Source organism: Halyomorpha halys, unplaced genomic scaffold, assembly GCF_000696795.3.
Source record: "Halyomorpha halys isolate HHAL.00 unplaced genomic scaffold, Hhal_1.1 Scaffold29.1, whole genome shotgun sequence".
NCBI classification, from domain to species: domain Eukaryota; kingdom Metazoa; phylum Arthropoda; class Insecta; order Hemiptera; family Pentatomidae; genus Halyomorpha; species Halyomorpha halys.
The window spans coordinates 519,139-533,359 of NW_027115892.1; the positions used below are offsets into that span (position 1 = coordinate 519,139).

At 30.7% G+C, this 14,221-nt stretch overlaps 1 protein-coding gene across 1 annotated transcript in view; it reads right to left on the reverse strand.

Moving 5' to 3' along the window:
* Nucleotides 1-10,843: 10,843 nt before the first annotated feature.
* The window catches only part of LOC106684528 (uncharacterized), an 11,490-nt gene continuing 8,112 nt past the window's right edge, over nt 10,844-14,221 (reverse strand). Inside the window, exons 4-5 of the mRNA XM_014426660.2 lie at nt 12,911-13,118; nt 10,844-11,387 (exon numbers count right to left, since the gene is read on the reverse strand). Coding sequence (XP_014282146.1) covers nt 11,233-11,387; nt 12,911-13,118 — 363 coding nt within the window. The 3' untranslated portion in view covers nt 10,844-11,232. The remainder of the gene's footprint in view (nt 11,388-12,910; nt 13,119-14,221) is intronic.

Sequence of the window (14,221 nt, forward strand, 5' to 3'; positions counted from 1 at the left end):
TTGTAGTGTATACTAATTTTTTGTAGTGAATGGGAAGTTTAGAGCGTTTGTCAAGTAAGTGTTGTAGCAATCGGAATCTACGAGCAGTTTCTTGTATAAACTAGAGACGGATACATGCGAAAAAATAAGAGAAATTTTCCATCCTAAAAAAAAGGCTGTATTTAAGCAGAAATTAGTATCAAACAGTGTACCAGGAACGAACACTATTTAAATAATAAGGATTTTGTTTTGGGGCTTTTTTATTGCCACTACAGATATATCTTGAACTAGAATCAAAGAGATTTCATATGTAATTGGAGCTGGGCTATCCAAGATTACAAACACATTTGCCATTTGCCGCAAACTCAAGACTTGTACAGATTCATGGTAAACAATAGACGCTACAAATGTCGGTTGTTTTGTTCTGACTTTTGTCGGCCATTACATTCCATTTACACGATTTTCATAACAAAAAGGAACAAAATAAAGATAGGCTAAATGCAAGAAAACTTAAATATCAATAAAGTAGATTTTAAACGATAAAAATTCGTAGAAATAGTACTACATATATAAATTCAACCTTCGTTCTAGAATTATTAGAAAATTGTTAATTTAATTACATATAAATATAAAGTACTTATAAATATATATTTGTGTTATGTTAAATCCAAAGTAAACTGCTAAAGTTAAATTGAAAAGATTTGAAACAATGTATTTTACACTGAATCTATAGTATTTTAAGATTTATAATATATTTTTACAGTCAATAATGGAATTTAGAAGTTGGGGAAATTCATTATAACACAGAGTATTTATCTGTTAGTAGAGAAAGCGCTAACTGAACACAAATGTGAAGATGCAGCAGAAGCACCCTCTAAATTGTGCCCAAAAACCGACAGTCAACGGGCGGCCAAAAATCAGGCCAACCAATAACCCATCTACACGCTTGCGTATGCGCGAATTTGCCATAGTTTGGCAAACGTGTGAAGGTACCTTTAGAACACGCTTGGCTATTGAAACTGTTAAACATCTGATTTTGTTTTATATTTTTACCAGTAATTTTTTTCATTTTATATGCATTCAAAAGTTATTTTTTTTAAATTTATTGATTTCATTTTTTATCTTAATTTCATCAATTAAACTGATATTATGGGATATATGGGATGTACAAGTAACAAACAATGAAATTTATCCATTATCAGACAGAGTTTATGATATTGGTGTTGATAATAATAATAATAATTTATTTTATTTAAATTATTTATTATTATTTATTATTATTATTTATTATACTTTATTTATTCTGGGACGAGTCCCTTTGGATTAATACAGAGAAGTCAACGGATGAGGGCTGAGGAGCCTTAGCGATACTTAAACTAAAATACAAAGAAATATAAACAGTTATTATAAAAAATAATTATAAGTTACTTTCTCACTTTTATCAGTTGAACAATAAAAAAAAAAGGATAAATAAAAAAGGGAAAATAAAACGATATAAGAATAATTAAGAATGATATAATAGTTTACATACACATTTACAATTACAATTGATTTAAAATTTTATGGGGTCTGAATGGATAAGAAATGATTGAACAGGCGGGATTTAAAGGTAGGGTGGGTATTGGAGCGACGGATGTTGGAAGGGATGGAGTTCCATAAGGATGAGGCTCGGATAATGAACGATCTATCGAAAGCTTCGGTTCGGTGGACCCTGGTGTATAAATCTGAATACCGGGAATGGGTATTGCGAGAAAGAATAGAGGATTTGAATTGAAGGAGCTCGGAGATGTATGAAGGACTGCGGGATTGGATGACTTGGAAGATGAAGGATGCCAGGAAATACTTACGACGGTAGGAAGGATAAAGCCAGTTCAACTCTGCATAAAAACGGGAAACAGAGGTGTCCCTTGGGATCCCGAAGATGTATCGTACACAGCAATTTATCGAACGTTTTAATTTCGCCTCGAGATCCCCAGAGACGCCCCCATATCCGTGCAGCAATAGTCAAAGTGGGGAAATATTAGAGAAGTGACTAGGACCCTACTTCAAATGGAAATAGGTGGCGGAGGTAATTTACACGTTATGTTATTCAGACAGATTTCTAGTTGAAAATTATTTTATTGTTAAAAGTTCAGCATACGGTACTATATTGGATGGTGAAAATAATTTTTTCGAAAGAGAGCTAAAATCAAGCCATATAAATAAAAGCTGAAGAAGAAAAACAAAATCAATGGAAGAGCATTTTGAGAAAAATTAATTAATTCTGTTATTGTATTTTTAACTAATAAATATACACGAGTGACTTATTCAAGTGATTTATTATAATTAATTAATATATTTGAGTATCTTACTAAATATTCATTAATGTTTTTTTTCTTATATCGGAGCCGTTCGATCATTCGTCGTCTTGTTGCCCAATATAAATTCGATTTTTTCGAATCCTCATTAGCAAATGTTTCTATATTCATCAAGGCGGTCTCCATCCATTTTCCTTTGGCCACATAGTAAACATTTAGGATCCCGAGTCATGCTTTTCTTGTAGAGATAATTCTGCAGATAGTCGTTGCCTCTTGTTAGACGAATGCTTACTCTAAAGAGTAAGGGAGGTCAGTTGGAATTCGGTTTTGTATTAATTACTTATATCTTTTCCCTTCCACCTTTTCAATGTGTGTGTGTTTTTTTGTTTTTTTTCATTTCCTCCTTAACTATGGTCCTAAATACATTAATGTAAATTCCTTGGAGAAGTTTGTCGGGGGGTGCGGTCAGCAAAGAACAACATAAATAAACAAAACCATATTTATTTATTTTATGCCGACGTTTCGACCTTAGTTTCAGGTCTTCATCAGGGGTTGTGGCGTAGAAGGTAGGCTAGTAACTGTAGTAACCGGGGAGAGGAGACTTAAAACGAGCAATATAATAACCAGTTACTAGCCTGACTTCTACGCCACAACCCCTGATGAAGACCTGAAACTAAGGTCGAAACGTCGGCATAAAATAAATAAATATGGTTTTGTTTATTTATGTTGTTCTTTGCTGACCGCACCCCCCGACAAACTTCTCCAATCATTAATCTACGGTCAACTATCTACACCTCATAATGTAAATTCCTTTTAAAAAATTAAAAGGCACAGAACCAGGAGCAGTTAGTTTTAAACTTTTTCATTTTGATTTGAGTATTACTTAATTTTATCTTCCAATTTTACTGTTTTTATATTTTAAATATGCTCTGTAACTGTATAAGTAACTAATAAATCCTTTTTATTAAATAGTGATGTTTTTTCTTGAGTATCCAATAATGACTCAAATGGTGCGAACCACTTCAGGATCTGTCCGTTATTAATGCAAAACTCATTTTTAGAAATATATATATATTTATACCCCCGCATACATATAAACAGTTTTCCCTTTTGTTGTTTTATAATCTTTATACGTCTTTTGACTACTAAATTCAGTAAATAAAAATCCACGAATTTTTAAATTTTGCCTCTAAATTCAATAAAAAACCCACAATAGTGTGCCTTTACTCTATGCCATTAACAATATTCGTGTGTAATGATATTTTTGAACATTTTGTAATGTAAAAATTTTACTTGAATAGATAAGTTAAAATATGTTATAAATTGGCAAATGTGATAATATAATTGTCAATTGAATTTACATTGTTCATTAATTTGAATAAGCTAATGGCTTTAAACTCTTCTTGTTTTAGTATTCATGAACCCGATGAAAATAAAAAAATATTGATGTAGTCGAGTAGGGATGTAGCTGGACTCATAGAAATGGAATCCAAATCAAGGTGATATTAGTTCCAAGTTAGTTTTAAATTAGTTCAAACTGTATCATTGATGATTAGGTAAATTATTTTAATGACACCGTAAATCCTTCAGACAAAGGAAGAAACCATTCCTTGTTATTTTATTTTTGTTTCTCTAGATTCTAGTGATAAGTTTTTTTTATATAAATATTACTTCTTTTTTTTTTTTTTTTTAAAAAAGAAGATAAATATTTAATTGGAGCTATCAAAGTTTTTACTAAGACTGGTTAATTTATATCTCACTATCCTTCAATTCAATTAAAATCCTCCACTCCTGCTTTCAAAGATTAAAAAAAATAGAAAGCTAATAAATCGAAAAGTCGATATTTTTTTATAGATATTTCGAAGTACTGTTTTGATGTAGTTGAAATATTCTGATTCGATATATCTTTGTTTTGGTTAAATAATGGCATTTTATTTATATTTATATTTTATTTTTGTACTGCGCGCTGTAGAGAAAGACCCTATCTTCAATAATATCGTTGGAACACGTGCATTTCCTGGTAATTTTTTTTTTTTCACATGTGCCACTGATCAAGCATAGCAGCGATATACATATCGATAATTTGCGTTCATGTTAATATCCCTATTTTGTAGGCGATTTCCAACCAAAAATGATTAATAGTTATGATCAATCTGTTTCATGATTCTGAAGTAGATGAATAATGTAAAATTGTATTCCATTTTTTAAAATTAATAAAAATAAAAAGCTGTCAAATTAATCTCTTTTTTTCAATATTAAGAGACAAAAATAGATATAATTGTATCATTAAATAAATGTAAATATTTAAAATAAACAAACACCATTGAACCCATAAAGGGTCTTGGACTCAGTACTTTGTCAGGAAATATTGTTTCGAAAGACGTGATGACTGAACACGTTGGGGAGAAGGTCTAGACTGCTTTGTTTAGAACTTAGTCGGTTCGAATCCCAACTGGGTCAGTCAATAAATTATTTATTCCGCAGCGGCCCCGAGAAATGATTTTTGACATTCCCACAGCACTAGGGCTGCATAGATCCTCAACGGAGGACTTAAGGAAAAAAAAAAAGTACGGTTTCTTGAATAAATCACTAAATAACTAGATTAAAAAAAAAAAAAAAAGAAGGTTTGTAGATATTTTAATATAGATAAAAAACACTAAATGAAAAATTAAGAATTGATTGACAATTAATTTTACTTTAAAAATAATGATGTTCCTGAAGACACAATACAACTCTTTGTATATATGTATATATAGTTGACCGTAAAAATTGATATATAAGAGGATGGTCAGGGTTGCGGTCAAAAGTGAAACAAAAATAGTTTTAATTATGTATTACCAAATCTAAAATGCCCCCACCCTTCGTAGTTACAAGCTTAAATAATTAATAAATAAAATAAAGAAATTAGAACTTCTTTCCAAAGCGATGATCAGGCCATAAAGTAAACTGAATTAACAGAAGAAGATGGGGGGAGGGGTGTGGTCAGCAAAAATACACGAATAAACGAAACTTATTTATTTGTGCCAACGTTTCGACCTGAATTTCAGGCCTTCAAATGAAGACGGGATCTTCGTTTGAGTCCCCTAATGAAGGCCATCTTATCCTCATATTAATCTACGTTCAACTATCAACAACTCATTATAAGCTGAATTGCGTTTAACGTTTGCCATCTGACTATCTGCTAATATGGCAAGGATCTCAGTCTTTAACAATGGTCCTAAATGATCTAGGTATACCACACGGACTTAGGATTTTCTGCGGAAAATATTTGGGTTATTCATCAGCATTTTTCAGTTTCAAAGTTCTTTTTTAAGTAGCATAGTAAAAGAAAAGTGGAATGACATTTCGTGACGAACAGTAATCTGTGACATCAATCAAACACTTGCTTTAAATATATTCAAAAGCTCTGATGTATATCTATTAATGATAGGTCGATCGACCTCTCTTTATCTCCCATCACGAGTACACTGCCATTATCTCAACTCAGCAATTGATTTTTTTTTTTAACTGGTTTTAAAACTGTTGTTAAATATTTGCATCATTTAATGAAAATAATGAATGTATGTACTCATATCATATTTACAGACAAATATAAATAAATCAAACAGCAGTAATCTAAATTTAAAAAATAAAGTAAAATGAAATAAATAATCCCAGGCATATCACGCCGTTTTCAAATTTTAGACGCTTTTTAAATATTGCTCGATTTAAGTCTCCTCTCCCCGTTTTAAGCAAATATTTCAAAAGTGAAATAGGACCATCGCTCCCTGGGGGTCTTCGTGGGGCGGATTCAGCCGGAAAGTGATCAATCCAATAGACAATATTAAAAGGGATGAGAGAGCATTAGATAAGACTTATAGAATAGGTTTTCTTTTTTCCTTTTGGACTCATAGAGTTGATAAAACATAAAAAAGGGGAGCTACCCGGGAGGTCTTACTGGGGTGGGTCCGGTTAGGAAGCATTGCATTTTTTTTGTGTTATGATCTCCTCTTGTGAGACTAATCATCCGGTAGTGATATATAAGACCACAAATTCAAATCAACTTATACCAGCCAATCGAAATAACCAACTTACACACGCGTACGCATATAATTTGGCAAACGTGTTCCAGCACCTTTAATGCTCGCGAAGCTGTATAATCTGTTTAAGATTTAATAGTGCAGGCAGTGGGGGCTTTTACTAGGAAAGATTTCGCATCTTGCACTTCCAAGTTTTTGAGGCCACTGTACACCACTTTGAATTTTGCCACCTCAATTTTTTCCTAAAAATTAAAAAAAGAACAAAAACAGATTTTTTTTTTAGTTTTTCTTTTTTAACATTAATTTTTTTTTTTAACATTATACTATATTAATTTAAAAAATAATAAATTCTCTATATGTTCGTATTGGAAATTGTTTTCGCCTCGGAAATAGCTTAGGAACATCCACTTCTAATCTAAAGTAAAAAAGTTCAAAAAATATTACATTGTTTTTTGGGACGCTGATTACGAATATAAAGATTTTTATCTCAAATTTTTCTGTCAAGAGCCCTTTTCAAGTCCTACCTCATGATTTCAACTCGCCCTTGCTCCAAGCCTGTTTGTGGTAAAAGTTTACTTTATCTTCCCCAAAAAGGCGCGAAACGATTTTAACAGGAAGAGACTATCTTCAATAACCCGAAAGGACCCGAGAAGTACCGGAGATGACCGATTCTCAAACCTTCGTTTGAAAATGAATTACTCGCAACTTCGACAGGGATTTTTCCCCTCTAGAGGAAATTTCTACTGGTAAATGTCCATTACATCTTATCCTCCACTACCTTTCCGTTTATCAGCATTTCTTAAAAACCCGCTTTTCCATCTCTATTCACCTTCTTCCCTGTCAACCTTCCTTCTAAGGAAGGTTCTGCAATCTTCAGTTCATATCCGCTCCACGTCGAGTTAAGTGGCTCTTACACCATTTTCCTTGTTTTTTCATGATAACACATTATTGGTAAAATATTGTGTCTTTTGGTTTGTTTGATAGTCGAGAAGTGGCTATTCTTTGAGGAATGTTGCAGGTCCAACCATTTAAACTTCTAACAAATGAGAGTTTGAGGGTGTCTCTCTTTATTCTGTGTGTGAAAAGCTTTTTAATTAATGACTTACTTTAGTAATACCATAATAATAACTGACAATTATAAGTCCACATAAAAATGGTTTCCCTCATTTTTAGGGGAGCTAAAGTATATAATTATCTTTTTTTTATGTTTCTGGAAAACACTTGGGATGGGCAACCTTACATCCTTGTTCAGCAACCTCAACAACATAGAAGTGAGAAATATCAACATTCAAGATAAGTATTTTTTATGCACTCAGTTTCTTGGACAATAACTCATTGATAAAGATACTTGAGTGTCGATGAATCTCCTAATCAGTGCCTAAACGATTCACTTACCATACAAGGGTGAATTGGTATGTTCATAAGAAAGGGTTATTAGATCAAAGTGTAGAAAACGATTTAGAATTCATGTTTGACCTGCTTGCCATAAGCTCATTTCAAACCTTTCTTCTTTACACTGCCACAACCATAGTCAAGAATAGATTTGGCAGAAATGGAAGGATATTAAAAGATATATACTGTTCCTTATTGACCTCATATCTTTGATTGTAGCTGTTGCTCAAGCAAAAATAGTCCAGTCAAATGCAAGTTAACATAGAAGAATTGTAAACTAATTTCTTTCAATGGGTTCTAATGTAAAACTGTTTCCAAGAGGATAGTAGTATCATTAATCAATATATCACTCCGTGAGGATGTGCAGGCCTATGTCATATTTTCAAAATGGCCACTGTTTATTTTTAAGTTTAAAGCCAATAATTCCTGCGTTATTTTTTATACCCAATAAGCTATTGTATTACAATTAGCTTAAATATGTAACTTAGTAAAATTTAAACAAATAACCTTTGCTATATTACAAGACGTATATGTCATCATAAATTTTGATAGGAAACATAATGTTACCAGAATACAGTGTCCAGTGTCACTATAGTGCAGTGCATTTTTGTTTATACCTAGAAACCCATTTACAATGAAAATATTTTACCTCTTTCTTTTTTAATTGAGTTTCTCATTTTCAGAAGTAAAAAGTCCACCTATTAAAAGTGTCCACTTTTGTTGTTTTGTTTCTCTATACTCATGTAAAAATTAGATTTTTAGGAAAAGACAATATATTTTGCAACATCTAACTGTTAGAAAATAAGTCAAATTTTTCTTAAATACCCAATCTTTTTCTGGTAGCGTACCCATATTTCAACTCACATATGATAAATGTTAATGATGATGAGAACTTAGTTGACCATGGATATATATATGTATCCACCAACCAATAGAACCAATATATATATATATGTATATATATGTGTGAAGATGGGTGGGAGGATGGTCAGAGAATAACATAAATAAGTTAAAAGTTTAAACCATCCTCTCCTCATATAAATGTTTATGATTACATTTTCATTATTAAATAGTACAAGCCAACAATACAAGAAATTAAGATGAATCAAAAATCATTCATGCTATCCATCAACTCAGGACTTGGTCTGGCCAAAGAATTTCTTGAAATAATACATAAACATTGAAAAACAATATCATAAGTTAAATTTTGATAAGAAAAGTAAAACAAGATGGGCCATCTACAGCTTTGGTAGTTGGGCATAGGCCTTACCAATCTGAGATCTGCTGGTGGCACAGGTTCAAATCTGGCCTGGGACATTGACTTTTTTCATTGAGTGACGCTCCCACAAAATGAAAAATTTGATCCCAACCATTGTTAGAATAGGTTGGTAAGCTGTAGATAACCCCCGTATGTCAAAGGGTGGTCAACATCAAGATAAACAATTAGTTTTTGTTTCCAATGAGATCGTTTGAAATTGTTCTTTCTTTCATCAATTTGTTTCCTAGATCATGTTTTACTTTTACATTTATTATTAGAATAAGACTTTAATTCCATATTAGGAGCCATTTTATTTTTTCAATTACTTAAAAGGCTGTTGAGTATAATATTAAAAGTGTAATTTAAAGCAAGGTAACACAAAAATCATAACAATACTCACCTTGTTCTACATGATTGGATATTTTATATCAACCATAAAATAATTTAAGTAGTAGTTGGTCAATCACTAGATTGATTATACTTAATACTACAGATACATAAAAAATTCCAAATGTTACATTAACAAAATATAACTCAGAAAAAGAATACAAGATTTATGTAAAAGTTTCTAATTGCCAAGAGCACCAACCTTTGGGACACCAACTGGGAATTATGGAAAATTTCAAATATGAGATAAATTAATTTTAGCCTATTAATAAAGCAACTGAATTACAGATAAATTGAATGAAATACAAATAAAAACAGAGTAATATGCAATATTTTAATAGAATAATGTATAATAGCCAGAGGAGACAAGAGTGCTCATGAGATAAGTGCCTGAGAGCACTAATTGTCTAAAATTGATACTGTTTATACACACATACTTCCTTAAAATAGTTTTCGAAAAATTGAGGATACTTCTTTTTCACATAAGCATACGATTTAAGAAATAGAGAGATGATTGGTATTAGTTAAGCAAGCTAATTTTCATGCTTTAAATACTAGTATGGCCGATAGAAGATGTGATTATAGTGTTGAAATTAAAAAAAATTCTAGAGTAAGTTTCATGAGTAGTGTTTTGAAAGCTGGATATCTAGTTCTTTTCTTTAGTTAGCTCAGATTTTGCAGTTCCTTTTAAGATATACAATTTGTCCAAAGGAATGCAAGTAGCAAGTTTGCTCAAAAACTATCAAGTCCAATCCCAAAATACATTATCTGTACACTTCATTATATAGTTTAACAATAATACGAGTATTATGTTAATTTAATTTTATAATTCGAGTAATTTTTGGTTGTTCCAGGTAATATAAAAATTGACAAACACAAGTTTATGGTTTCACAAAACAGTGGTTAAGTAACTAAAGTACCTGATATACAAGTCAGAATTTAATTAAAGAATAGAATAGTAGAAAATTAGAGCAGCTTTTGAATATTTAGGCTAATTCAAATGAAATTAGGTAAATTTTCTTAATTAAAAAAAATTGGACCTAAATCAACACTTCTCTTCAAGTTATACACTATTAATTGTCACGGAATGACCATAAAAATACTCTATACATGTATGTTCCTAAGAAATATGTTCACTATTCATCTTGTTATGGTTAATCTACAAAAAATCAACAACTATTTCAAAAAAAGTTATTCAGTATTTTTTATTCCTGAACTATAATAAGTAGTGAAGTGATGTCCATTGAACATTCTCATACAATTTTGATTACATTTTAAAATAAAACAGGTTATCATATTATCATTTATTATTATTATTAAATAAACTTTATTTTCAACAAAATTATAGTTGTCAAATCTTATTTTATGTTTAAAGCATAACTTGAGTCTTGGCTAATTTACATACCATGAGAGTTCTGAGCATAAAAGAGAATCAGAGGTATTAAAAAAAGAATCTTAAGGCATAACGGTTTTTAGATAGGATATCAATGAAGATAAATATAAGACAAAACTAATTTCATTTAAAGCTTTCTTTAATATATACATAGATTCATTTTAATATGTACATAAGAGAATAATTCGAGAATTCACAATTTCAGATTGACTGCAGGACACTCGAATGCTTCCTCCAACAATTAAATCACACTTTTTTTTTACTGGAAAAATTAGAATTCATTACTTATTCATCCATTTAATTAATTATTCACTCAGTATTATATATACATGTATATTTTATATATGTTAAAACTAGCATACATTATTAAAAAATATACAAGTTATTGAATTCCCTGATAGGAGTATTATATGTTATAAAAAGCCATAATGTAATATTGAGGTAATATTACAGGAGTGAGTGAGGTTAGACAGATTCTGTAAACTAAAAACAAATAGACCAAATATTTCATGAGAAACTATGATGAACCCAGGAATCGTATGGGTAACTTTTTGCGGTAGATTCAATGACAGCATTCGTAGGCTTGATTCGAGTAGGCTTTTCACAACAAAAAATCATACGCATATTGTCTGCATCTTCACGATAAATACCAGCAACTGGTTCTGCAAAAAAAAAATAATATCGATAATAATAAGTAATTATAGACATTAATCAACTACAGCATTAAGGTAAAATCATGGTGTTTTGTTTTTAAACTTGAAGTTATCTATAAAAGGATAGTCAAATTTACAGTTTGTTGGCCCAAATTACTTAAACTTGTCTAGGAATTAAAACACATTCTTTATTATATTCATAACATAGTAACAAATCTCCTTTTTTTTTGCTTGAAAGTCTGGTCAAGAGGTTATTGCTAGACAAACAAATTTATTATATTCAATTTCTACATGACTTTGAAATTTTTAACATGGGCATGTTAGTTAAAAAATTAATGATTATTAACTAATTAATAATCATTAGTAAGCAAAAATAAACAATACTCTTAAATAATAAACAAATATCTTTCATTAATATTCTAGCTACTACTATCACAATTAAAATAATTCTGGAACGGTATTGATCCAATTACATACATGAATAATCTTGCATTAAAACTGAAAATATGTTTAAAAGCTACAATCCACAGTAACATTGGAGAAGAGGTGTCCGTTAGATGTATTTAATTATTTTAATAGTATTTAAATATTATAATATAATTATAAATAATATTTAAAGGTATTTAAATACCGATAATTACAAAAGATTTAAGTCATAAGAATGTTGATGTTGAGTTAAGTACCTACTCAGACTCAGAAAAAAATTCTCTTATTATCGATTGGAAGAAAGGATTTAAGTTCTATATTATGATAATACTATGGTTAAAACTGTATTGTAAGTTCTTATACATAATTATTTGAACTTTATTCTACATCTTCTAAGAAATCAAGTGAATATGGACTTAAATCCTTTATAATTATCAGTACATTGTTAAAGTAAAATATTGAAGACACTTTTTGGCTATGATATTCTGGCAGAGATTCGCCACCTGTATTTAGGAGTCTTATAATGAGGCCCCATCTACTCGACATGCTAAATTCTGATGACATTCATATTATTAAATCAACAAGGCATAACTAGTCTTATTGAAAACAGTTTATAAATTTAAAAGTATATTATTTTAAATTTTTTATAGTGTAATTCTATTTCATTATATTATATTATTAGTTTATTTAGTGGTAAATTTTAACTTTGTTATAATTTGTTTTCGCTTTAGCTATGTATTTTTAGTACAAAGCAATGTATACTTATTGGTACTTTACATATATTTTATTTTATTTTATTTTTCTAAATTTTGGTACTCAAGATAAATCTATATAGTTTTTTGTTTCACTTTTTTAATCAACCTCCAGCAAAGTATTATATTTTATATTATATTATATTCCATTGCCAAAGTACTTTTTTTTTGGATACTGTATTTATATATTTTTTAAAATAAAAGAAATTATTATTATTATTGTATCCATGACTATAACAAATTTTAATCCTTGAGAAACTGTTAATTTTTGTTTTTTTACTTAAAAACAATGATATAGGAGTAAAATAAAAAAAATTAAAATATATATAAAATTCATTGTGACGGGCAACTTACCAGGAGCTCTGCAATTCCAGCATTCCATCCAAGGCTCAGACTCGTCATCAGAATCATTACTATCTCTTTCTTCTGCCAATGACACTGTTGAATCTGGTTCTACTTCATTGGCCGGCACTGGTTGCTGGGACTCCACTTTTTTAAGGGCTCCAGACATCCTTCCAGGTGGAAGCTGTGTTGCTTCGATCACATCAGGTATCTGTGCTGTCTATATCATAAAAGTATAAAACACTATATAATTGTAGAAATGAAATATTTTTTTTTATTTTAATCATTTATTTATTGTTATTTACAACTGTATAACATATATACAAGTAAATTTGCTGTAGGTGACATAGTGACATGATACAAATATGTGGAGAATCTATCCACTGATAGAACTCCAATAACATTTCTAGAGGAGAAGATCTCGAGGCCATCTTCTTTTCAGACGCCTAGGAGGATTATTAGGTAATGAAGGAGAAGCCAGGTTAGAAACAAGTGGATTTGGGTGGTTGAGAAGTTTATCATGGAACGAATGGTATCTGGTTCTGGCCAAATCGGCAACATATGGAACATTGAGATCCTGATGGATGACTTGATTTGTGACAAAGTAAGGAACATTAAGGAGTTTACGAAGGATTTTGGACTGTAAGGATTGGATTCGGGAGGACTCTGATGGTTTAGTGGAGGCCCAAAGCTCAACTCCGTATGTCCAGATAGGCCTTATAATAGTCATGTAGGATATATATTATAGTATGTAGGATATAGATTATAATGTCTTTTGTAATGGATTGGGAATTTAGACCGTTTGTCAAGTAAATGTTGTAATAGTCGGAATCGACGAACAGTTTCTTGTCTTTTTAGTCTTGTATGAGGATTCCATGTCAGTCGTTTGTCGAGATGTAGTCTTAAGTAACAGATCTGTTCGACAGGAATAAGGGGGGTATTATTTAAGGATACTGTTCGGCAAGAGGTCATTGCTTTACGACGAAGGGTAAAATCCAATTTTGGCATCATTCTTCTACGATGGTGATGTGGGATTGGAGGGTTTGGGATGCAATGTAAGGATCATTGTTCACTGATAATAGACAAGTATCATCGGCATACTATTAAATCTATTTGGAGAAAATATAATAAAATATATATTTATATATAGTTGACCGTAAAAATTGATATATAAGAAGATGGTCAGGATTGTGGTCAAAAGAGAAAAAAAAATAGTTGTAAACTATTTTTGTTTCTCTTTTGACCACAGCCCTGACCATCTTCTTGTATATTTATTTATGATTGGAAAAGTTTGTCGGGGGGTGCGGTCAGCAAAGAACAACA